The 27,045-nt window shown below is 34.2% G+C and overlaps 1 protein-coding gene across 4 annotated transcripts in view; it reads right to left on the bottom strand.

Moving 5' to 3' along the window:
- Positions 1 to 13,193: 13,193 nt before the first annotated feature.
- MYL1 (myosin light chain 1) overlaps positions 13,194 to 27,045 on the bottom strand; it is a 30,839-nt gene continuing 16,987 nt past the window's right edge. For 2 of the 4 annotated variants that reach the window (XM_074298808.1, XM_074298810.1), the window contains exons 3-7: positions 24,488 to 24,631; positions 22,087 to 22,260; positions 21,317 to 21,394; positions 15,745 to 15,787; positions 13,194 to 13,531 (exon numbers count right to left, since the gene is read on the bottom strand). In XM_074298808.1, coding sequence (XP_074154909.1) covers positions 15,759 to 15,787; positions 21,317 to 21,394; positions 22,087 to 22,260; positions 24,488 to 24,631 — 425 coding nt within the window. In that variant the 3' untranslated portion in view covers positions 13,194 to 13,531; positions 15,745 to 15,758. Of the gene's footprint in view, positions 13,532 to 15,744; positions 15,788 to 21,316; positions 21,421 to 22,021; positions 22,297 to 24,451; positions 24,632 to 27,045 lie in introns of all 4 variants that reach the window. The other 2 variants (XR_012487739.1, XM_074298809.1) reach the window with 2 other exon arrangements.

Below are 27,045 nucleotides of genomic sequence, written 5' to 3'. Positions count from 1 at the left end.
AGTATGAATACCATTCACTGTGCTAGATAGGGGAAGGTCCACCTTCTCCCACCCCTTACATTTTTTGGTCCCAAGAGATAGACTCAAAATTTTGTTTGTCCTTTTCATTTCTAGGAACAAGTGGTGGAGTCCCCAAACTTGGACTCCAAGTTTAAGCCATGGCAATTTTGGTTCTAGTTAGATTTGCTGTCAGTCCAGTAAGAAAGCCCTAAGAAGCCAAGGTGTTAGGAAGCAAGCCCACAGGGTTTTTCTTTGGACTTGGAATTTGATGGGATTAATATCATTAGTCAATGTATCCCCTTTCTCTTTCCAGAGACAGAGTGGGGTCTGCGAGGAAATTATACCTCTTTCCTCCCTAGTTTTTGGGAATTTTTTTTTGGCTATGCCTGCAAAGTAAATATTCCTTTGTAAAAGTTTATCTGACTATTGAGTGGTTAAATAATAAAACTAGAGAGCCTCTAAAATTGAGTGTACACAATGGATGAGATCTTCAGCTGATGATGATTAGATTTGAGTCTATACTCAAACTCCTTAAGAATACCAATATTGGGTAAGGGGTTCAGGGGGGTCAAGGGAAAAAAAAACATAATCTGGGGATAATATGATGGCAGGAAATACAGAATTAGTAATTTTAACTGTAAATGTGAATGGGATGAACTCTCCCATCAAACGGAGATGGATAGCAGACTGGATTAAAAGTCAGAACCCTGCAATATGTTGTTTACAGGAAACACACTTAAAACAGGGAGATACATACAGAATAAAGGTAAAAGGTTGGAGCAGAATTTATTATGCTTCAGGTAAAGCCAAAATAGCAGGGGTAGCCATCCTTATCTCAGATCAAGCAAAAGCAGAAGTTGATCTAATTAAAAGAGACAAGGAAGGAAACTATATCCTGCTAAAAGGTAGTATAGACAATGAAGCCATATCAATACTAAACATATATGCACCAAGTGGTATAGATCTAACTTTCTAAAAGAAAAGTTAAGAGAGTTGCAAGAAGAAATAGACAGTAAAACTATAATAGTGGGAGATCTCAACCTTGTACTCTCAGATTTAGACAAATCAAACCACAAAACAAATAAGAAAGAAATTAAAAAAGTAAATAGAACATTAGAAAAACTAGGTATAATAGACCTTTGGAGAAAACTGAATGGGGATAGAAAGGAATATACTTTCTTCTCAGCAGTTCATGGAACCTATACAAAAATTGACCATATATTAGGACATAAAGATCTCAAAATTAAATGCAGGAAGGCAGAAATAATAAATGCCTTCTTCTCAGATCACAATGCAATAAAAACTACATTCAATAAGAAGTTAGGGGTAAATAGACCAAATAATCTCATCCTAAAGAATGATTGGGTGAAACCGCAAATTATAGAAACAATTAATAATTTCACCCAAGATAATGACAATGATGAGACATCATACCAAAATCTGTGGGATGCAGCTAAAGCGGTAATAAGGGGAAATTTTATATCTTTAGAGGCTTATTTGAACAAAATAGAGAAAGAGAAGATGAATGAATTGGGCCTGCAACTTAAAAAGCTAGAAAAAGACCAAATTAAAAACCCCCAACCAAAAATCAAACTTGAAATACAAAAATTAAAAGGAGAAATCAATAATATTGAAAGTAAAAAAAAAAACAAACAAACTATTGAATTAATAAATAAAAGCAAGAGTTGGTTTTATGAAAAAGCCAATAAAATAGATAAACCTTTGGTAAATCTGATCAGAAAAAGGAAAGAGGAAAATCAAATTGTTAGTCTTACAAATGAAAAGGGGAATCTTTTCACCAATGAAGAGGAAATTAGAGAAATAATAAGGAATTACTTTGCTCAACTTTATGTCAATAAATTTGATAACTTAAGTGAAATGGATGACTTCCTGCAAAAATATAGGCTTCCTAGATTAACAGAGGAGGAGGTAAATTGCTTAAATAGTCCCATTTCAGAAAAAGAAATAGAACAAGCTATTAATCAACTCCCCAGAAAAAAATCCCCAGGACCAGATGGATTTACATGTGAATTCTACCAAACATTTAAAGAACAATTAGCCCCAATGTTATATAAACTATTTGAAAAAATAGGGGATGAAGGAGTCCTACCAAACTCCTTTTATGACACAGACATGGTACTGATACCTAAACCAGGTAGATAGAAAACTGAGAAAGAAAATTATAGACCAATTTCCTTAATGACTCTTGATGCTAAAATCTTAAATAAGATATTAGCAAAAACAATTCAGAAAATCGTCCCCAGGATAATACACTATGATCAAGTAGGATTTATACCAGGAATGCAGGACTGGTTTAATATTAGGAAAACTATTAGTATAATTGACCATATTAATTATCAAATTAATAAAAACCATATGATCATCTCAATAGATGCAGAAAAAGCATTTGATAAAATCCAACATCCATTCCTACTAAAAATGCTTGAGAGACTATTCCTTAGAATAATCAGGAGCATATATTTACGACCATCAGTAAGCATAATATGCAATGGAGATAAACTGGAACCTTTCCCAGTAAGATCAGGAGTGAAACAAGGTTGCCCACTATCACCATTACTATTCAATATAGTACTAGAAATGCTAGCCTCGGCAATAAGAGCTGAGAAAGAGATTCAAGGAATTAGAGCAGGAAATGAGGAAATCAAACTATCACTCTTTGCAGATGACATGATGGTATACTTAGAGAACCCCAAAGACTCTGCTAAAAAGCTATTAGAAATAATTCAGAATTTTAGCAAAGTTGCAGGATACAAAATAAATCCACATAAATCCTCAGCATTTTTATATATCACCAACAAAATGCAACAGCAAGAGATACAAAGAGAAATTCCATTCCAAACAAATGTTGAGAGTATAAAATATTTGGGAATCCATCTACCAAAGAAAAGTCAGGAATTATATGAGCAAAATTGCAAAACACTTGCCACAAAAATAAAGTCAAATTTAAATAATTGGAAAGACATTCAGTGCTCTTGGATAGGCCAAGCGAATATAAAAAGATGACAATACTCCCCAAACTAATCTATTTATTTAGTGCTATACCAATCAGACTCCCAAAAAACTATTTTAATGACCTAGAAAAAATAACAACAAAATTCATATGGAAGAATAAAAGGTTGAGAATTGCAAGGGAACTAATGAAAAAAAAGTCAGATGAAGGTGGTCTAGGTGTTCCTGATATAAAGCTATGTTATATAGCGGCAGTCACCAAAACCATTTGGTATTGGCTAAGAAATAGACTAGTCGATCAGTGGAACAGATTAGGTACAAAGGACAAAAAAGGGTACATCTATAGCAATCTAGTCTTTGACAAACCCAAAGACACCAACATTAGGGACAAAAATTCATTATTTGAAAAAAACTGTTGGGAAAACTGGAAATTCATATGGCAGAAATTAGATATGGGTCCACACTTAACACCATATACCAAGATAAGATCAAAATGGGTCCATGATTTAGGCATAAAGAATGAGATCATAAATAGATTGAGGAACAGAGAATAGTCTACCTCTCAGACCTGTGGAGGAGGAAGGAATTTATGACCAGAGGAGAACTAGAGATCATTATTGATCACAAAATAGAAGATTTTGATTACATCAAACTAAAAAGTTTCTGTACAAACAATACTAATGCAAACAAGATTAGAAGGGAAGTAACAAATTAGGAAAATATTTTTACAGTTAAAGGTTCTGATAAAGGTCTCATTTCCAAAATATATAGAGAACTGACCCTAATTTATAAGAAATCATACCATTCTCCAATTGATAAATAATCAAAGGATATGAACAGACAATTCTCAGATGATGAAATTGAAACTATATCCACTCATATGAAAGAATGTTCCAAATCACTACTGATCAGAGAAATGCAAATTAAGATAACTCTGAGATACCACTACACACCTGTCAGATTGGCTAAGATGACAGGAACAAATAATGATGAATGTTGGAGGGGATGTGGGAAAACTGGGACACTAATACATTGTTGGTGGAGTTGTGAAAGAATCCAACCATTCTGGAGAGCAATTTGGAACTATGCCCAAAAAGTTATCAAATTGTGCATACCCTTTGATCCAACATTGCTGCTATTGGGCTTATATCCCAAAGAAATACTAAAGAGGGGAAAGGGACCTGTATGTGCCAAAATGTTTGTGGCAGCTCTTTTTGCTGTAGCTAGAAACTGGAAGTTGAATGGATGTCCATCAATTGGAGAATGGTTGGGTAAATTATGGTATATGAAGGTTATGGAATATTATTGCTCTATAAGAAATGACCAGCAGGATGAATACAGAGAAATTTGGAAAGACTTACATCAACTGATGCTGAGTGAAATGAATAGAACCAGAAGATCGCTGTATACTTCAATGATGTATGAAGATGTAGTCTGATGGAAATGGATATCTTCAACATAAAGAAGATCCAACTCACTTCCAGTTGATCAATGATGGGCAGAAACAACTACACCCAGAGAAGGAACACTGGGAAGTGAATGTAAATTGTTAGCACTACTGTCTATCTACCCAGGTTACTTATACCTTCGGAATCTAATACTTAACGTGCAACAAGAAATTTAGATTTACACACATATATTGTATCTAGGTTATACTGTAACACATGTAAAATGTATGGGATTGCCTGTCACCTAGGGGAGGGAGTAGAGGAAGGGCGGGGATAATTTGGAAAAATGAATACAAGGGATAATGTTACAAAAAAAAATTACTTATGCATATATACTGTCAAAAAATTTTTATAATTATTAAAAAAAAAAAAAAAAAAGAATACCAAAGAACCCTGGAGGAGAGAATAAATGTAACATACCTGGCTATTCTATAGTATTTAGAAAATATCAAAGGTACCTTTTGTCCTATTTCCCTGGGTAATTATGAAAATCAGCTGAGATAATAATTATAAACACAACTTATAAAGCTTGATATATAGTAAGCACTTATGTAGATATTTATTTAATAGAATTAATATTAATATCTAGTGCTTTTTTCCCCCCTCTTTCATTCTACCAAACTGTCACTTATCCTAAACTTTTATTATCAATTTTCCTTAATAGCTCTGGAAACAACTTGGTAACAACAATTTCATATCTGCCACTCCCCTTCCATTAAATCATTGTTTACTGTCTCTTTTAGGTCCTTAACTAAAACATTAAATAAGGCAATATTTAGTTGATAGACCAAAAGGAACTTAGAGCAAATAATGTTCATTTTTTATACCTTTGTGTTTACCTGGTACATCACTACTGTATTTTTCATTTTGTTGAGCAAATGTTCAAGTTAAATCAGGGAAACGGGAAGCTATATTTAACTAGCTCTCTTTAAGCTGACTCTCAACAAAAAGCAATCTCTATATTGCTGAGCTTTCTTCATCCTTAAAGTCATATGAATTTCAAGGAAAATTAAGCTTGTGTTTCTGATTTATTTACACTTTCCTCATTGATGTCCAGTAAACCTTATGAGCCATTTTTATAAGTCCTTTCTCTTTGATCCAGGAAGTTGACTTTAATATGCTATAAATAAAGCTTATACCTGGAAGTGTTTAGTTTCAAAGACAAAATCACAAAGTTTAAGTCTTTTCTAATTACTAAGAACAGGAGAACCAGAACTGGGATTCTTGAGCTAGAACTGAATTTCAGGCCATTTCATTTTTTATTTGGTTAGCAATCTATGTTTTACTGGAAGGCAAAATGTCTCTGGGAAAGGTACAGAGCTCATATTCTTATCAAGACTTGAAGTGTAAATAAGTGTAAATTTTCCTTGGGAAGGAAAAGTTGTAATGGATTGCATCAGAGAGAGGAAAAGCCACTAGAGTTAAAAAGTTGGAGTAAAAAGCTATAAGATTAATTTCAAAAGAAATATAAGATATATTATTCTTATGGCATTTGCCATCACTGAAACTGGCTGGCTTTGTAAGATATGTAAGAGTCTAGCTATTTCCTCCTTAAACTATATGCCTGCATTTTGGTAACTGTTCTTGTGATGACCATATTAGCACCCTGGATACTTTAGAATCAGCAAAGATAAGCAAAAGTCCTTGGTCTTTATTCTTGGTCTTTAGTGGTAGAAATGAAGGGAATGGACGGACAGGATCTCCTCGACCTTACCTCTTTTGGTCTACCACCCAGAAGTGACTCTGGCTAGTCTTACTCCACCCTCTTATCTCTCCTACAATTCTCTGTATACACCAAATAATTGGGCCTGCACAGGATAGTGGGAAAGGCCATTTTCCAAGCATATTCTTATAGAGTATTGCCCAATCAGTAATTAGCCTTATGTGCTGAGTTGGTCCTACCCCAGTGTATTAAGATTTTCAGCCCTTTACATCTACTAGTGGTGCTTTGTCTGAAAATGGAGGCTAGCCAATTAAATGTTCTCTATTCTAGACATATTCGCAGATAAAAATGTGTTTTTTCATATTTGATTTTTTCTATAAAATATAGCTTTATTAAATAATAGCAAGCACTAGACAACTAACCTGTCTTAAAAAAACCAAATGATAGCTTACACCCCTTTGAGGTCTGTGATAATCTGAGAATTAACAAATGGAGGAGGATTTAAAGAAACAGAATTACATAAGCACAGATAGATGTTCTGGTAAGATAATTTCATCAGTTAGCTCTGTTTTTCTTCCCATCATTTCATAAACATTTATAAGTATCAGGCATTGTGCTCTGTTTTGGGACTACAAAGACAAAATTGAAATAGTCCCAGCCTTCAAGAAACTTGCTTTTTATCACCTCAAATCAGATTTAATATCATCTCAAAATGAACTTTTAGTCACTGAACAACCAAATAGTATCTATACAGAAGCACTATAAATCACCTGCCTGATTATTTGTTCTCTATAGGATCAAACATCATATTTTGGATTGAGATCTTCAAGTGCCATATATCATTATTATTATTATTTTCACACCAACTTCATTATACCTTTCTTCCTTCTATACTATTTTGAGCAGGTAGGAAATATTCTCCATACATGTACACCCATACTATAGTTCTTTATTTCACACTGTTCTAAGGTTGTTTAATAACATATTATTAAATATTATAATTGTTTGTATATGTGACATGTTAGTGAGTTTCATGCAGACAGTGACCATATCTCTCATTTAAACTTTGTACCTTTAAAAAAAAAAAAGTCCTCTTTTCTGTTTCCTTTTGTAATGATGACATTGACATGGAATTTCTTTATTGCATAATTTACACATTAGATTTCTGTTCTCCAAAGTGACTGTTTGCAAACTCTTCATTGTTAAAACATGAAATAATGAAATGATTTTTCGATAATTGCACATTTACCTCCTTATAACTAAAAAAAGTTTTAATAAATACATGTTAAGTATGAGTGTTGTTATTCAATGGATAGTGTCTGACTCCCTTTTTGGGGGTTTTTCTTGGCAAAGATATTAATTTGCTATTTCTTTTTCTACTTCATTTTACATGGAAACTGAGGCAAACAAGATTAAGTGATTTATCCAGGATCACATAGCTAATAAGTGTGTAAGATTGGATTTGAGCATAGAGCACCAGCCCTGAAGTCAGAAGGACCTGAGTTCATATCTAGTCTCAGACACTTAACACTTCCAATTGCCTCAGCAAAAAAAAAAAAAAAAAAAAAAAAAAAAAAAAAAAAAAAAGATTGGATTTGAACTCAGGTCTTCCTGATTCTAAACCTAGTGGTGTTCTATCCACAGTATCATCTAATAGAGAAGCTTTAAATTTTAGGAGGGTTGTTGTTGACCTTAACTACAAATTAAAAGGTAGGGAGGATATTTAGAATAAAGTATTTAAAATGCATAGCAATAGCCTCTTTGAAGCCCTGATCTTCTCCTCCCCCCACTCTCTGTTTTCTCATACCAATTTAGTTGTGCAAGAGAATCATCAGATTTTTGGGCAACCGGGAGAATAGCAATATCTTATTATATATCAATATCTGGACAGCTAGATGCCTCAGTTTCCTTATCTGTGAAATGAGCTGGAAAAGGAAATGACAAACTACATTGGCATCTTTGCTAAGAAAACAAATGGGATAAACTGAAATGACTGAATAAAAAAAATGGCAACAACTACAACAAATTTATGTCTCTCTTGGTATAGATATAGATATATAATATCTGTCCTTTGGAGGTTCTGTTCCTATTCAAATCTTTGAGAAAGGATTTGAATAGGAACAGAACTTGTCCATTAGAAATTGACTACAGTTAAGAGTTACTATCTATTTCTTTCAAATAGGGACTTGCTCCATAAATAGTGATCCTCCTAAATAAGATGATAGTAATAACAATAGAGTTAATCTTATTCCAGGTGAGGGATTTAGGTTTTGTTCCCAGTCCCTTGGCAGGGTGTGGTGGATAAAAACTATGAAAAGAGTTTTAAATCTAAGAGAGGCTTCCTCACCACTTTATCTTATCAGATGGAAGCTGAGAGAGACTGAAGGTTCTTTTCAGAGATAAAACCCAGAAGACTGTGGCAGAAAGAATCTCAGGAACTATGAGACCAGTAAAGACTATGATTATCCCCTGAGTCAGTGTAGCAGAAAGTTATGCCATTTAACAGATGACTATGGTAACTTTGCAGACTGCTAGATGGCACAGAAAATACAGCACTGGCTTGAAATTAGGAAGACTCATCTTTATAAATTCAAATCCAGTCCAGACCTTGGGCAAGTTATTTAACCCTGTGTGCCTCAAATTCTCATCTGTAAAATGAATTGGAGAAGGAAATGGAAAATCATTCCAGCATCTTTGTCAAGAGAACCTCAAAACGGAGTCATGGTGAGTGAGACATGACTGTACCACAAATGGTAACCCCATATGATAACTAAAATATCAGAGGTGATATTTTCCTCTGGCTTGCTAGTAAATGTAAACATATTGGTAGAATTTCATGAACCACAGTTTTGAGTGGGTGTGTATCCATGGAATACCTTGCACCTTTCTGGGGAGCTCACTGGTTAAAGTGAGTACACTAGTTTTTTAGTCATAATAACTATCTAGCAAGTGCAATCAATTACTTGTACAATCAATGAGTTGTATTTCATATATAATCATCAAATAAATTTCTAATTTTACAAATGATATTATGTTGGAAGTATTAATAAAATCATGTATTGTTAGTGTATATTGTTATTTTTTCCAAGACACTTTTGCTTATCACTTTTCACTTATTAATGCAATTGGCAAGTATTTATTTAGTATCTATTGATTGTCCTACATGGTACTTATAAATCTGAAGGCAAAGTAGGTTGTCATAGGATCATAGATTTGAAACTAGAGAGGATATTGGAGTTCATCTAAAACCTGTTTTTATAGTTAAAAATACTGAATACCAAGAAGGGTTAAGTGATACTCTTTCACTTAAGAAGTAGTAAGTTCTTTGTTGCTTAAAAGTTCCTTGAAAAAATCATAGACTTTTAGAGTTAGAAGAGACCTTGTCTAACCCTCAAATACATTTTTCAAAGATTCTAGAAAATGTTTGTCTGTTCACCAAGAGTTAAAAAAAATATTTTTAAAGAACTGGAAGCCTAGCACCTGTCATTTGCTTCAGCTGGTGTAGATGTTAAAAATTATCATCAGTGTCCCAATCCTTCCTCTCGGATGCACCTGCTATTGCTTGAGTTATGGCTATTTCAGATCCAGTAATTTAATAAGGTTAGGTCACACAGTAATAGCACAAGCTGTTGCTCCACTGGGGGATTAATGTAGTTTTATAAGGTCTCAAAGGACAAGGGTCTATGTCTAAAACTAGAGACCTTTAAATTTGCAACCTGAATATACAACACAGTTTTCTGATTGAATTTATGCAATAGATTGTATCATGGAAGACAATTTGTAAATATTTTAAATTTAAACGGTGGATCTTTTGTCACTGATATGTTTCCATTAAAAACCCAGAGTGGTGTAGGGGTTAGAATTTACATTCTTAGTGACACTTTTTACTGTCAGATGCTTCTCCAAATCTGATCTATCCCTATGAACTTGTTTTCACATTCCAATAATGTTGTAGCTACAATTGTGTAGTATACGGTGAAATTTAAATACCACAAAAAACTGGGATCATTGAGGATACTGAGTTGCCTGGTGGCCCAAATAGTAAGAAAAAAGCTGCTCCTCAAAGAGACAAATGTGGGAAAGTGATTTCTAGAGCTCTAAAATCCCAGATGTCATGGAGACATTTCCTTTTTTGGGAAGCCATTAATCACTTCAGCTGTCCCAAGTATTTGAACTATTAAATTTCAAAAGCTGAATCCATGCTAAAAAAGGAAACAAAAAGATAATATGAGAGAGAGTTAAAGATGAATGAAATAATAAGCTTTTGTACCATAATCTCCTCAGTGGTGAGGTGAGGGGGAGGGAGAGAGAAAGAGACAGAGAATATTAGGGAAAGGAAGAAGAAGAGAAGAGGAAGAAAGGAGAAAAAGCAGAAGAAAGAGAAGAACAGAAGGAAGAAAAGGAGAAGGAGATGATGAAGAAATGAGAAATGAGAACAGAACAAAGAGCTGGAGATATATATTAATATGTATTTCTCAAGAATATTCAATAATAATCAAGGGATTAAAAAGCTCATAAGGACTTTAAAGATGTCCAGAACTTACTGGCAAAACAAAAATTAAAAAAAAAAAAAAAAATTGGTTAACATTATTTAGATCCTGGTTTCTTAATTTGTAGATTATAACCCTATATGGAGTGTTACAACTAAATGTAAAGATTGTGAAATTATGATTTGTTATCAGTAAATGTTTGCTTTGTGTATCTATTTTATATATCTGGGGGTCACAAAAATTTCTTGGTGGGGGAGGGATACTTTGAGTGGAAAATTTTTAGACAAGACTTAGACAAGATGCAAGAAATGTACTTTTACTTTGTTTACATATTTTAAATGACATTTCTTTGTGTAAACACAGAGTTGGATGGGCTCAAGTAATTTAATCTATTCTATATTTGGTCAAGAATTTCCCCTTCAAATGGCCAGAGTTAGGTTGTATGATACCGTTGGGAAGATTTTCCTTACTTTGAGTTGAAATTTCCACCTATGGCTCCAAATTCTGCCTTATGGAGATAAAGGAGAATAATTATAACCCCTTTTTCACATGACACCTTCAAATATTAGAAAACCCACTACCATGACCCTCTTTAACTTTAGCTTAGAAGGGAGAAAATACATCCAGGTGCTTATCAATGACCTTGAATTATTTCCATCTTAAACTTCACTTTGTAGCTGGAGACATGATGCATATCTACCATTTTTTTTTGATCCAGTTTCCTTTTTCCTTTTGGAGATTCAGATAAAAATTAATTGCCCTTCTAGAAAGGGTTTGAAAGCAGCCTTATTCTGTATACTTTGTGGGAATAAAAAAAACAAAACAAAACAAAACACTGTACACCAAGGTAAAGTCAAAATGGGTTCATGATCTAAACATAATGAGATTATAAATAAATTAGAAGAACATAGGATAGTTTAATTCTCAGACCTGTAGAGGAGGAAGGAATTTGTGACCAAAGAAGAACTAGAGATCATTATTGATCACAAAATAGAAAATTTTGATTATATTAAGTTAAAAAGGTTTTATACAAACAAAACTAATGCAGACAAGATTAGAAGGGAAACAATAAACTGGGAAAATATTTCTACAGTCAAAGGTTCTAATAAAGGTCTCATTTCCAAAATATATAGAGAATTGACTCAAATTTATAAGAAATCAAGCCATTCTCCAATTGATAAATGGTCAAAAGTTATGAACAGACAATTTTTGGATGAAGAAATTGAAACTATTTCTAGTCATATGAGGTGCTCCAAATCATTATTGATCAAAGAAATGCAAATTAAGATAACTCTGAGACACCACTACACACCTGTCAGATTGGCTTAGATGACAGGAAAAGATAATGACATGACAAATGTTGGAGGGGATGTGGGAAAACTGGGACACCGATACATTGTTGGTGGAATTGTGTATGGATCCAACCATTCTGGAGAACAATTTGGAACTGTGCTCAAAAAGTTATCAAGTGCATATTCCTTTATCTAGGAGTGTTACTACTGGGCTTATATCCCAAAGAGATCTTAAAGAAGGAAAGGGTCCCGTATATGCAAAAATATTTGTGGCAGCCCTTTTTATAATGGCTAGAAACTGAAAATTGAGTGGACGCCCATTAATTGGGGAATGGCTGAATAAATTGTCGTATACGAATATTATGGAAATGACCAGCAAGATAATTTCAGAGAAGCCTAGAGACTTAGATGAACTGATGCTAAGTGAAATGAGCAGAACCAGGAGAACATTATATACTTCAACCATAATACTATATGATGATCAATTCTGATGGACATGGCCATCTTCAACAATGAGATGAACCAAACCAGTTCCAATTGTTCAGTAATGAAGAGAATCAATTACACCCAGAGAGAGAACTATGGGAACTGAGTGTGGACCACAACATAGCCTTTCCACTTTCTGTTTTTGTTTGCTTGCATTTTTGTTTTCCTTCTCAGGTTTTTTTCTTTCTTTCTAGACCCAATTTTTCTTGTGCAGCAAGATAACTGAATAAATATGTATACATATATTGTATTTAGCATATACTTTAACACATTTAACATGCATTGGACTACCTGCCAAATATTCTAGAAAATGTTTGTCTGTTCACCAAGAGTTAAAAAATATATATATTTTTAAAGAACTAGAAGCCTAGCAGCTGTGATTTGCTTCAGCTGGTGTAGATGTTAAAAATTATCATCAGTGTCCCAATCCTAATTGGGGAGGGGATGGAGGGAAGGAGGGGAAAGGTTGGAACAGAAGGTTTTGCAAGGGTCAATGTTGAAAAATTACTCATGCGTATATATGTTTTGTCAATAAAAAGCTATAATAATTAAAAAAAGAAAAGAGATATAGCAGTTCTTTACTTCCTTATTACATATATTCATGCAGTTCTTTAGCTTGTTTAATATCTAGCAATACTTGATGTAGTTTTTCAGTCAGTGCTGAATTATCCTGGTTAAAATCCCTCTCCTTATAAAGATGTAGCCACATCTTCCTTCTCCTCTGGCTATTATCTATGTGACATAATCACTAAGACCCAGGCAGTCACAGAACTAAAAACCCCTAAAAACAAAAGAACAACTCGGAATATAATAAGAAAAACAAAAACCATATCATCACCAGAGATTGACCAAAGGGATTTATTGATTGTTGGATTCTTTCAAGGGTACTCATTTACCCATGGTGGATAGTCCCGAAAAAAAATATTTAACTTAGACTTGAAACTTATAGAAACTTTGTCCAAGTTGTTTGCAAACATTTAACTTGTGCAGTAGAAATGTAACTTGGGGATTCATAAAGAAACTAAAAAGATACATAAAAAATTGGGGAGGCTTTCTGTATAGTATAGTCCAAATTCCTTTGGTTTTTCCTGTCTTCTTGGTCAACTGATCTGGAGAGTTGAGTATGAATGTTCCTGAAGTTCTTGGCTTAATTTCCAGTCAGTCTTCATAGAGAAACTTGTTCTGTTAAGAATGGGGAAGTTAGAGTTAGATTTGTAAAATTAAATAAATAAAATAAAAGCAATAATTAGCAGACATTCTTGAGAATAGATAAGTAATTTGTTTTTTAAAAAATCAAGCATTATTAAGTGTGAGGCACTGGCCATAGATATTAAGGATGTTAACAGAGAAAGTTAAGAACAGAGCCTGCCTTCAGAGAACTTCTATAGTTATCCCTTCTACATTTCGACTTTCCTCATCACAGTTTTGACATATCATTGGTCAGCATAAGAAATTAAATGGCAATTTTGGGGGAGTTTTATGGAAGCTTGTAGAAAACACATGAAGCCCAGCAGATGACACAGAAAAAGTTTAGAAACTCAGAAATGCATAAAATATATGTATAGTATTATATAATAGCAACCCAAAAATTCAGGCTTTTTCTCTGGTACAAAGGGAAGGCCAAAAAATTTTACCTAGATTTCCCACTTTAACGAATTACTATGCCCCTAATCTTGTTATATGGAAGGGATAACTGTATTCTAATAGAGGAGACATGTAAATTAATAAGTAATTTTGTGACTTAGGTAGAATAACTGGAATGTAACCTTAGACAAAGGACTTTTTGGTTATAAAATCAGTGTCTTGAAAGTGCATAATCTTAGACTATGATTCCATCTTGTATATTATAGAAACAAATCTCTATTTAACACACTGACAGATTTTCATAATGGTTTTGCTTTTCATCCAGGCCTATGATTTCAATTATTTATTTAATTTAATTAGGGGAATTCCTTGTTTTGAAACTCCTTGTACCCCTAATTAATTTGTAATCTTAAAATTGTCAATAGGCTCTGAGAGAGGTTGTGACTGTTCCACTATCACACAGCTATTAGGTAATAACAGATGTAAGACTTGATTCTAAATCTTTCTTTATACAAGACCTGCACTATCCACCAGACTAAGATACCCCCCCCTTTTTTTTAATCATCAATTTAATTCTGATTTTATATATATATATATATATATATATATATATAATTTAAATCTGATAATCTATAATCTAGGATATAACCCCATAACTATTTATGGAAGCTTCTAAGTTAATTATCATATGCTACTTCCCCTTTCCCCCAAATCTTGTTCCTCTAATTCTCTTTTTTCTGGAATGTTATCTCTACTCTTCTCCCAGATGAAATCCTATTTATCTCTCTAGGCAGAGCTCAAATAACACCTTCCCTTCTATTCCAGACAGTCTTTGACTCTCTGCATGTGAAAACACTCTCTTTGTACCACTCACCTAATATTACCATTCTCTCTTATAGTATCATTATTTGCCTTTTTATCTTATCTCTCCTGCTCTAACGTAGCCAGTGGACCTCAAGGATAGTAGTGCCTTGGGTGTCTTTGTATCACCATTAGTGCCTTGGCTGGCTTAGAGCAGGCTCTTAACAAAATGCTAGTTACATTCAAAATGAAACAAAATGGTACTGGAGACAAAGAAGTACTTAGAGTTTAAAAAGTTTCCAATCTTGTCCTTTACTTATCATCCTTCATAAGTATGTGTATGGGGGAAGGGAACCACCACTGATTTGTCATCAGGAAGATAAGGCTTTTATGCACTTAACTTGTATTATTTTGGATGCTAGTTATTTGTGTATGTGACACTTCTCCTACTCCAACCCCAATCCTTTGCCTTGTAAATGCCTCAAGGGAAGGAGTAGGGCATTATTTGTATATACCCCAACTAGTCTCTCATACATTAGTCTCTAGATTGAAAATATTTTGCATGTATATGAGTGGGTTTAATTTTAAAATAGTTGTCATATATTTAAGCTGGTACTCCACTGATCAATAGATATCCTACTTTTGGCACAGAGGGGAAATTTTTTGGTTAATGTGGACAGTTTGGGGCTACAACCAAAGTATATAACCTACTTCTATACTGAATCTATGATTTTGTAGTATTTTGCTCTAATTAAAGACATTAACCAATAACAAGCTTAATTTTATATGGTAAAAGCTAAAGAATATAAAGGAAAGAACATGTACTGTTTTTTTCAGGCAGACACAAATCTAAGAAAACCATAATTCAAAATGCAATTATATCAAATAGCTGCTGTTCTTGAGTAGTGGTTCTTAATTGGAACGAACTTAATTATATCTGTAGGAGACACAATTCTCAAACAAAGGACAAAGTCAAATAAATCATGCAGATTAAAGGGATGCTATTTTACCTTGAGAGTTCCATTTACACGGACATGATGTGTTTGACAAAGGCTGTGGAATAATACAATAATAGTGTTAGAGAATTACTAAAGTTTCATAAAAGGTTTATATACAATCTGCTAAATCCTAATTATTTTCTGCTATGAGACTAGGAGGTTTAGTGCATGGGTATCTATTACCATTTGTGTGACTCAAATCTTCCAAGCTGGTCTTATTTTTATCTTAATAGACAGGTGATGAGTTTAGTATCCTTAGAATACAAGCCTTACTGAATCTTAGATATATACATGTATTTAAAATACATATTATGCTTTAATCCATGCACATTTTACAAAGTTATATAGCTTCAAAAATATATATTTATAGGAAGTCTGTTAATACAGGAAAGAACAGCTGGCATTTGATAATGGGATTTGGATTTCTGTAGTATGGCTTAGCATAAAGAAATGACAAGACACCTGGAGTATACCTAAGAAAGCCTGATAAGAATGTAATTGCCTTATGCCTTGCAAATCTAATCAAAAGGGCTTTAAATTGAAAAGACAAGGAGGCTGGGGGAAGGGGAAAATTACCAGTGTACATGCACCAAGCTAGATACCATGAAGAAGAGCTAGAGTGTAGAAGAGTAGCAGTTGAGCTACTCAGATTTTTATAAGAGATAAAAATCAGCAGAGGGAATTAGTAGTTATAATATGTGTAGCCTCGAATGTCTATTCATAAATACAAACCATAAAAGCAGTAAGTGAGGTGAAATAAGAGGCAGTTAGATGACACAGTGGATAAAGTATGAAGTCTGGAGTTATAAAGACTCTCACCTTCCTGAGTTCAAATCCGCCCTCAGACACTATGTGACCCTGGGCAAGTCACTTAATCCTGTTTGCCTCAGTTTTTTTAATCTATAAAATAAACTGGAGAAGGAAATAGTAAACCACTCCAGTAATTTTGCCAAGAAAATCCCAAATGGATCAAAGACTTGCCACAATTGAAATGACTGAACAATAAGAAAAATGAAATGAATTAGAATGCAAATTTGACCTCTCCTGGGTGTCCTTATCTTGGTGGGATAAGATCTATAATTCTGGAGGGGTATGCCTTATTCACAAGATATGGTAAAAGATTTGAAGGGGGAGGGAAACAAGGTAGTAGTATATATGTATATATTAAGAAGATATGCTTTTATGAGAAGATAATACTATGAATTTAGCAAAGAAAAACATGCACTTGGGAGTAGTAGTTTTACCATCAAAGACTACTACTTCTAAAGAAATATATGAGGAGTTTAGGAAAGATCATAAACCTGGAAAAGAGTCATGGCATAGTAGAGATAAGGAACATAGATTATCCAGATATCTGCTTGAGTTCTCAACAGAGAAGCAGAGGAGCTAATAACTTCCAGACTTACATTAAAAGGAATTTTATCCTTCCAAAAGATAAAAAGAAATAACTAAGAGACATCCAATTCTAGGTCTGATTCTTGCCAAAGAGGGAAGAATTAGTTGCCTGAGGTGAGGGCAAACTAACCTGGTTGGGGGAAAGAAGTGAACATTCAGTGCCTAGAATTTGTGTTAGAGGAGGGGAAATTCAGGAGTAGTTTGACATGTATGCTAGGCTCAAGGAGGAGAGGTTTTTTTTGTTTTGTTTTTTTAAATTTTCTTATGTATTAGTATTATTATATTTCTCTTTTTTTATTATAGCTTTTCATTTACAAGATATTTGCATGGGTAATTTTTCAGCATTGATAATTGCAAAACCTTTTGTTCCACTTTTTCCTTTCCTTCCCCCACTCTTCCCCCAGATGGCAGGTTGACCAATACATGTAAAATATGTTAAAGTATAAGTTAAAAACAATATATGTATACATGTCCATACAGTTATTTTGCTGTACAAAAAGAATCGGACTTTGAAATAGTGTACAATCAATGCAGGTGGACAAAAATAGAGGGATTGGGAATTCTATGTAATGGTTCATAGTCATCTCCCAGAGTTCTTTCACTGGGTGTAGTTAGTTCAGTTCATTACTGCTCTATTGGAACTGATTTGGTTCATCTCATTGTTGAAAATGGCCTTATCCATCAGGATTGATCATCATATAATATTGTTGTTGAAGTATATAATGATCTCCTGGTCTTGCTCATTTCACTCAGCATCAGTTCATGTAAGTCTTGAGGAGGACAGGTTTTAAGGGATTTAGAGAAAGAATGTGATCCAATGCTTTAATATGATATAGAAGAAGTCAATCTGAAAGGTATGGGACATTTTTCAGCATAAAGTTCAGAAGACAAAGAGAGAACAATTCCACTGAGGAAGAAAAAAAAGGAGTTATCCAAAGAGACTGATGTGGATGTATAAAAAAGATTACAAATATGTATCTATGTGCATATGTGTGTGTGTTGTGTGTTTGTGTGTGTAGATCAGAAGACAAGAGGGAGGGGGCAGGTAATAGGATGAATTAGAGTGTGAAGAAGATCTGTAAGAACAACTTAAAATAGGGTTAACAGAAGCCATCAAAGAAAAGATAAGTTGTTTTCCCTCCCTCTACCACCTATATTTAAAAGAGAAAGCTCAAAGAAAGGACTGGATTTTGCTGGTTGATGGGGATTACTAGTGGTCACTGATGAGGGAGAGAGGGAAATGGAGAGAGGGAGAGAATAATTCTTTTCTTCTGTTTTATTTTTTTTTCTGCTAAGAAAAAACAATAAAAGATATGATATTCAAGTCAATTGGCCAAATCCAATTAACCTCTGGTTTCATATTTTTCTAGTCTATTTTCTATGTAACTGTCAAATCAATATGGCTGAATCAGTGGTCTGATCTTGTCACTTGTCACAAAAAATTCTAAGGATCCTTCTTATCTCCAGAATGAAATGTGAATTACTCTTCTTGACTTTTAAAGCAACTCCAACCTTCCTCCTCAGTTTTATTACACAGGATTTTCCTTCATAGTTTCAACCAAACTGACGTATTTGTCCCTTGGATGTAACATTCCATTCTCTTCCTCTGGACTTTGGAACAGGCAAAGAGAAATGCCTTCCCTTTGACCCTTTGGCTGTCTGAATCCCTGTTTTTCAGATTCAACCAAAAGTTAACTTTCATTTGAGACTTAACAGATATTAGCACTCTCCCCTTGGGAAATTACTTTGTTATTACTAATCTGTATATATTTCCTTAAATAGAATGTAAACTCCTTGAGATCAGGGGATGTTATATGTCTTTGACTATCCATTGGTAGGTAGTAGGTGCTTGGGAAGTATAGAACAAGTAGACAAGTTACACTCTTAGTTAATGAAAATGCTAATTGGTGTGATCACTGAGTCACTATCATATACCTGAATACCTGAGAGACTGCAGAAAATAGTACAGGGTCTTGCAATATTGGACAAAAGCATATATCCAAATTAAAAAAAAATAATAAAAAGGTAAAGAACAGAGTCTACAAAGTATAGGCCAGAAGCTGGAATTTAGTATTGGATTTTTTTTAGGAATTAAGAGATTGTCGGTTAACATCTAGAAAAGGAAAGACCCCCTCCCCCCCCACAAAGAGCCAGCCTAACTTCATCAAGGACAAATGAAGTCAGGTCGAACTTATTTCCATTTTTGGACAGTTACTAAACTATTAGATAAGAAGGCTACAGCCGATACAATCTTCAAGATTCGAGGAGCTAATAAGCTACGAGCAGATATAATCTACAAGATTCAAGCAGTTAATAAACACAGCTTTTCTGCTATTCTTGTGGAAAATATGGGAAGATGAGGACTAGGTGATAATACAATTAGATTTGTAAATGGTTGAATAGCCTGACTCAAAGAACAGTCATTAATGCTTCTTGGCAGAAGGACTCTAGTAGAGTAGCTCTGTAACATTCAACATTTTTATAATGACTTGGATAAAGGCAATTATGGCAGACTCATCCAGTTTGCAAATGACACAAATCTGTGAGAGATCAATAACACACTGGAGGGGAAAATCAAGATCCAAAAAAATATTGGCAGACTATAAAATGGTGTTGAATCTATTCAGATGAAATTTAATGGGGATAAGTGTAACGTACTATACCTGGGCTCTGAAAAAAAAAAAATCAGCTTTATATGTATTAGATTGGGGAAGTATGATTGGAAAGTAGTTTGAATGAAAAATATCTGGGTTTTTTTTTTTTTTATTGGCCACTAGGCTCAATATGATTCAACAGTGTCCTATGGGAACCAAAAGGTAATGAAATCAGTAATAATTCCACTCTACTCTTATACTAATAAGGCCACTGCTGGAGCACTATATTCTGTTCTGGATATGCTTTTTCAAGAATGACATTGATAAATGGGAAAATGTCCAGGGAAGTACTATTAGAATGGTGAAAGATCCTTGAGTCTGGGCCAAAAGAGGAATGTTTAAAGGAACTGAGAATATTGATTCTGGAGAAGAGAAGAGACAATAACTGTCTACAAGTACAGGAAAGATTAGGCTTGTTCTCTTTGGTCCCTGAAAGGAGAACTAACAGGAGCAGCAGGAATTGCTGAAAGGCAAATATAAGTTTGATATAAAGGGAAAAAATACTTCCTAGCAATTAAAATGAGCCAAAAGTGAGATGAAATGCTCTTGATGGGTAGTGGGTATGAATGACCACTTTTGGCTGTGTTGTAGTGATTTTTGGGGTTGTTGCATTAGATGATCATCAAGATACTTTCCTATTTTGAAATAGGCATCGTGTTATATTCAGATATAGCTGCTTCATTATGCCTCTAAAATAGTTATCAGGAAGACTTGTTCAGTTGTGTCCAACTCTTCCTGACCCCATTTGGGGTTTTCTTGGCAGAGATATTGGAGAGGTTTGCCATTTCCTTCTCCAGCTCATTTTATATCAGAATAAACTGAATCCAACCTAATTAAATGATTTGCTCAGGGTCACAAAACTAGAAAATGCTGAGGCCAGATTTGAACTCATGAAAATGAGTGATACTGATTCCAAGCCCAGTATTCTAGTCACTGCTCCACCCAGCTGTCCCAGGAAGATACTTTGCCATTTTAAGAAACATTTTTTTTTTTAAACTTAACAGTGCAAAAATTTCAAATTTAGTGTGCACTGATGAGGATCTTACCTCGTAATCATATAGTCCCTAACCCAGTCTTTTATAGTCAATACTCAAATGGCTCTGGAGTATCCCGAATTTGGATGTTCCCTGCAACCCACTGGAATTAATGTCTGCCCAGCCTGTATAACTCTTGTCTATTTTCTCTCATATGCTTGCCATAGAGGGTCCACTCAATGAGCTGGAGATCCTTTTTTTGGTTGTTTTCTCTTGACATTCCAATGACTCTTGAAAGTAATAAACTATATAATTTATTATTATGTAGTAAATTACATGGAAAGAATGAGTCCCAGGGAAATCAGTCATTTTCTATTCAGAGGACTTAAGTCAGTCCCACGAGGAGTTAAGAAATGTTTCATCTCTGTCTGCCTCAATTGCCTTATCTATAAAATGGTGCCTACCTCTCAGGGTTGTTGTGAGGATCTATTTGTAAACCTATTATTAAATAATAGCTATTATCATTATCATGCCAACAAAAAAGAGTATTCCAGAGCCTACCCTCATAATTAATGCAGCCATTGGAGTCTTCTTGACCTGCCAACAGGGCTTCCACCTCCTCTTCCTTCATCTTTTCACCTGGAAGAGAAAAAAAAAAGTTGTAGCTATTTAGAAATAAGAACAGAAAGCAGTTTCCTAATGTATCCCAACCTGTTTTTCTAATTTTATTTAGTAATGCTAATTTGAGAGGTAAGTGGATATAAATGGCTAGTCTTGGAGTTAGGAAGACTTAGACTTAAGACCTGCCTTTGACAAATCTGGCTGTGTGATTGTGGGCAAGTCTTTTAACCTTTTGGGGTCCCAGGCAGTTCTCTAAATTATAGAGGAATATCTAATGTAGATTAAGGAAAGGATTTTCCACACTGGGATTTCCTAGATAGTAATGAAATTACTTATCTAGAACCTTCATGCACTTGCTCTTCTCTAGTCTAATTTTTAGGGGTACGAAAATATAAATATTTTTGAATATCTGAATAAATACCACAATAAATTTATATTATTATGAATTAAGATTATTAAAATTTTATTATTCTATCCTTTTAGACCTGCCTCTTAGAAGTAGATTCTTTTAACAAAGTTCTGACATCCTAAAATAAATTTTGAGACTGACAGGCCAAAGTTCTCAGTGATTTTTTTCTCCTTGTTGCTAGTCATCAATTGTTCTTTAGAACATTTGCTTTCTTTGCACTGATTAAGTCTCTTAACCAATTTCCCTCTTTCATCTTCATGGCCAGTCTTTATGACAGCCTTAGGAAATCAGAGGTACTTACCCAGGGTAGCTAGCACGTGGCGAAGTTCAGCACCCATGACTGTACCGTTGCCCTCCTTGTCAAAGACACGCAACCCTTCAACAAAGTCTTCATAACTTCCCTGGTCTTTGTTGTTGGAAATAGCCTGCATCATGGGCAGGAACTGCTCAAACTCAATTTTCTTGGCATTCAGCTCTGAAAGAAATGTCACCATTTTGAGATTTATGAACCCTACAGGATCTATCAGCTCTTCAGCTTAATGTGGATTTCAGAACAAGATAACCCTATTCTCTTATGCTATTTATAATAGCTGCTCAAGTTTGTAGATAAGGGAACTAAAAAAGCCCCCAAACAATATTTAATCTACACTTAAAATGATAAACTTTTAAATAGAAGATTATTTTTAAATGGGGAAGCAAAATAAAAGTCTTCTGAGATGCTATGAACATATAATACTTCAAAAACAAGATTGGAATAAAGTGAATTAGAAATGGAACTTTTTAATAATACTGTCTGTTAAATCCCTACTATGTGCCAGCTTGCTATGCAAAGTATTTTCTTCTTAAAGGTATTGAAAAGAAAAGTAGAGAAAGAAGGTAATAGGAGATTGAGAAGCAGTGTGGTACAGTGGGAAGAAAATGGTAGCTCTGAGTTCAGATTCTAGTTCTCATTTTTCACCTTTAGGGAAATCACCTCTCTATCTTTCATTTCTCACCTATAAATGAGAAGGTTGAACTACCTAACCTCTATCTTTCTAGCTTTAAGTGTAAGTCTGGACTTAATTTTTGAAGTCCAAAATTCTGTCGATGGGAGAGCTTTCTTTGGACATATTTTAGCAATCTGCAATGCCCTCCAGACTTTGAGTACCCACCTGACCATGACAAAATAGCAAAATGGCTTAGTCATTTATATACAGAGGAAGGAAATTATTTCTACATATAAACCATATTTTCCCTCCTCCAGAGTGCTCTCTTAAGATGAAAATTAAATTGGAGAGCAAAGATTAAAACAGATTGAGTTTTGAATGCTGAAGAAATGAGCTACATTAATCTAATCATTTTATGGTCAAAGATGGATGTTTAATTAGAAAAAAAAAGGCATTTTAAAAATAAGATTTTTACCTCTGTTCTCTCACCTTATCTCATGCTCTAGATATTTTTAGCATGATTAACTTGATAAAATTCATCCTGGGGAGGTTTGGGGTAGAAAGAGAGAAAAATCTGGATATAATGGTGATTTAATAGCTAGTGTTTATAATAATGATTTATAACATAATAATAAAACACTCAAAGATTTGTAAAGTGTTTTCCTGGGGCAACTAGGTGGTGTAGAAGATAGAGAGTACAGGGCTTGGAGTTGGAGAGAACCATTTCCTGAGTTGAAATCTGGCCTCAGACACTATCTGTGTGACCCTGGGCAAATTAATCTATTTGCCTCAGTTTCTATAAAAATGAACTGGAGAATGGAATGGTGAATTACTCCAGGATTTTTGCCAAGAAAACTCCAAATGGGATTATGAAGACTTGGCACAACTGAAAAATGACTGAATAACAACAACATAATTTATAATAATAGCTAGCATTTATATAACAGTTTGTAAAATATTTTTACCCTGGAGTAATTTGATGATTCCTTCTCCAGCTCATTTTACAGATGAGGAAATTGGAGTAAATAGGGTTAAGTGACTTGCTCAAGGTCATACACCTAGTGTCTGATACTGGCTTTAACTCAGGTCTTCCTGACTCCAGATCTGGTGCTCTATCTGCCGAGTCACTTCACTGCTCTAAATGCCTACTTTGTGCTAATGGCTGAATATCACTGTTGAAGGGCTGATTTTTACAACATTTTACTTCTAAAAGTACAAAAATATAACTGAATTTAAATTTCAAAGTCCGTTGGGAGCTTCTACAAATGGAAGCTATTATTATCAAGTCTGACCCTCTCTACTCTTTTATTTAATCATAGATTCTTTGGAGATTGCTAAAGAATATACTGAGTGCAGATTGATATTTTAAAAATATTTTTTCAAAATTTCTGATTGAGTCATCAAAACCACTATATTCTTATTGTTGTATTTTCCAAGAATGAAGCAATGTAGTGTTGGGGGGGAAAAAGCAGCCTTTGAATTAGAAAAAGCTGAAATCCTGTCCTGCACACACTCCACATGACTTAACCTCAGTCTTGGGCCACTAACATAATTATAAATGTTGCTGATTTGTGTTGTGGCTAGGAATTTTTATACAAATAATTCTCTACATTGATCAAATCATAAGCCTAGCAATTCCACACATCATTTATGACCATCTTACTATTTCAATGGAGAAGCCACAGTACAAGGAAGTAAGTTATTTGAAGTCTAGGCTATGGAACCTGACCTGAACATAACAGGTTTTCAGTTTCTTGGAAACATTGCTGTTATTACCTTCATTGCTGGGATTTCCCAGAACCTTCTTGACCTCTGCATTGGTTGGATTTGTACCCAGAGCTCGCAGGACATCACCAACTTGGCTTAATGTGATCTTGCTTTCGCCAGTCCTGTCAAAGAGGAGGAAAGCCTCCTTGAAGTCTGTAGGAAGAGAGAAGGTGTGTTATTCTTTCCTACCACAGATCTATCAGTTAAAAATGACTTATATATGTTTCTAGTCAAGCCAGACTGACAGTTTTAATCCTTTAAAAACTTCTAGGTCTTCTTTTCTTCAAATAGCAAATACTATCACTGTCCTCATTATATTCTCACTTGCCTTGTCTGTCATTGCCTCTGGAGATTACAAAACTGCTTTTAAAACCTCTCTTCATAAATCCCCTTTATCTATTTCACAAAAAGGCAATTCATGCCATATTTATTCCTTCTTTGTTCATTTAATCTATATTTGCTAGTTTGATGAACAGTTACAGGTTCATTTCTCTTAAAGGGCAATAGATTCCTCTTCTGGCTTTGCCATTTACAAGCTATGATACAAAACTGTGAGTCATTTCACTGAGTACCAGTTTCCATATCTGTAAAATGGATATAGTAAAGACAAAATAGTATTTTAATTGTCAACCTTACAAAGTCTTTATGAGGCAAGCACTTGTTAAGGGCAAAGTGCTGTATAATGTTGAGCTATTGTTACAGGTGACCTTAGGAGTCTTGGGACTCATTTCATTAGTACTAATCATTAAAATCTTTCTTCCTTTCTTCTCTCTTTCTTTTTATTTCTTCATTTTCTTTTTTCCTTCCTTCCTCTTTCTCACTTTCTTTCTTGCTTTTTTCCTTTCTTTATCTTTCTTCCTTTTCTTTTTGAATAAGTAGATGACTAGTTTTAGTTATGTAAAAATCTAAGTCAAAATTTTCATAATAAACCTATAGGTTTCTTAAAGTCCTAGTTCCTTTCATTGATTAAAGTGCAATAGCACAATAGTTTTCCTGAAGGCAAGTGATAAACTCAGAGGCCTATAAATTCCCAAGTCAAAGTATCCAAGCCAAATTGATTTAGGTTGCCACAGAGCTAAATGCAATCTAATTGGAAAACTATTTAGATTATTTTTCTAAGTTTTTTTTCCCCTGCATTTTATCCCTTTATCATATAATAAATATTATATTCCAGTATCAATGTGCATCTCAAGGATACTAAATTATATAATAATAATAATAATAGTATTGATATAGCACCTACTATGTATCAGGCATTGTGCTTAGCACTTAACATATGATATCTCATTTGATTCTCACAGTAACTCTGGGAGATGGATGCTATTATTATTCCTATTTCACAATTGAGGAAACTGAGGCAGAAAGATTAAGTGACTTGCCCAGAGTCATATAACTAAGCTTGAATTTATTTTCCTGATTCCAGACCTTTTGCTCTATGCATCATAGTGTCTTCAGCTGCTTTTCTACTCAGTATTATAATTAGATTTCATAGGCAGCTCTATTTAAAAATTTAACCCCCAATCTCTAGAGAAAGTGAGCTTGAATGTATTGTTGAGTGGATAAAGAAATGAGTGGTATAAGATAAAGCTAGAGCCATAATTATGTCAAGAGGATATTGGAGCAGGTTGTCATAGAAGACTGAGTTCAGGAATATATTTCTGGGGGGTGGGATAAAAGGACAAGAAGCATTTTTTGGCATATGTGAATGTCACCAAAAAGCATACATTTCTGAAAGATGTGAATACCATCCTTTAACCTTGAAATTTAACTCTGGACAATTATCCTCTGTCAAACTAAAAGATCATTAGTTTAGGACCATTCACTGGCCAATGACTAAGAGTTTTTACTCCTTTAATACGAAACTACAATTTTAGAGTAGATTACACTGTGCAGCATTTGCAATAAACACTCAACGTTTCTGTGACCAGTTCTAAAAGAACACACTACAAGTGCTGATAGATGATCCACAAGTCATGAGTCATCATGTTCTCTTTCATCTTCTTTAATGGACTTGTGAAATTGGAGTCTTCTGGTACTGGTGTTAGTCCTTTATATACAGTCTGCTTAGGTTGACTATCACCCTAGTCAAACTGCTGATGCAGGAAGAGGATTTTATGGATTGTAACAAGATAGCTTCAAAGCTAACTCTACTTTAAATGCTGAGACCAAAAACAGACTCTCCCTGATCAGTTTCTTTCTTGGATAAGAAAACTTGCTTTAGTTGGAAATCTTCTTAAGCAATGCTAGACTCTCTAAGAATCTAGGAGTTCCTCAGAAGAATCAAAAGGTCTTCAGATGTCATAAATATTTCATATTTCCTGATTACATTTTTTTTTTTTTAGGGGTTTCAGTGCTCAATTTTGATACATTTAAAATTAAATTATACCAACAGATCTATGTAGCTTTCACCATTCAGGCATGAGAGAAAAAAAAATGTCTTTCTTTTTCTTGAAATTTAAAACAAGTTTAACAGATAGAATGAAGTGACTTAATGTGGACCAACCCAATCCTTTTGTCTCCTAAATGAGTTTTAATTGTTCCATAACATAGCCCTATAAAGATAATAA

This window comes from Sminthopsis crassicaudata, chromosome 3 (genome assembly GCF_048593235.1).
Source record: "Sminthopsis crassicaudata isolate SCR6 chromosome 3, ASM4859323v1, whole genome shotgun sequence".
NCBI lineage: Eukaryota > Metazoa > Chordata > Mammalia > Dasyuromorphia > Dasyuridae > Sminthopsis > Sminthopsis crassicaudata.
This window is presented reverse-complemented; position numbering and strand designations above follow the sequence as displayed.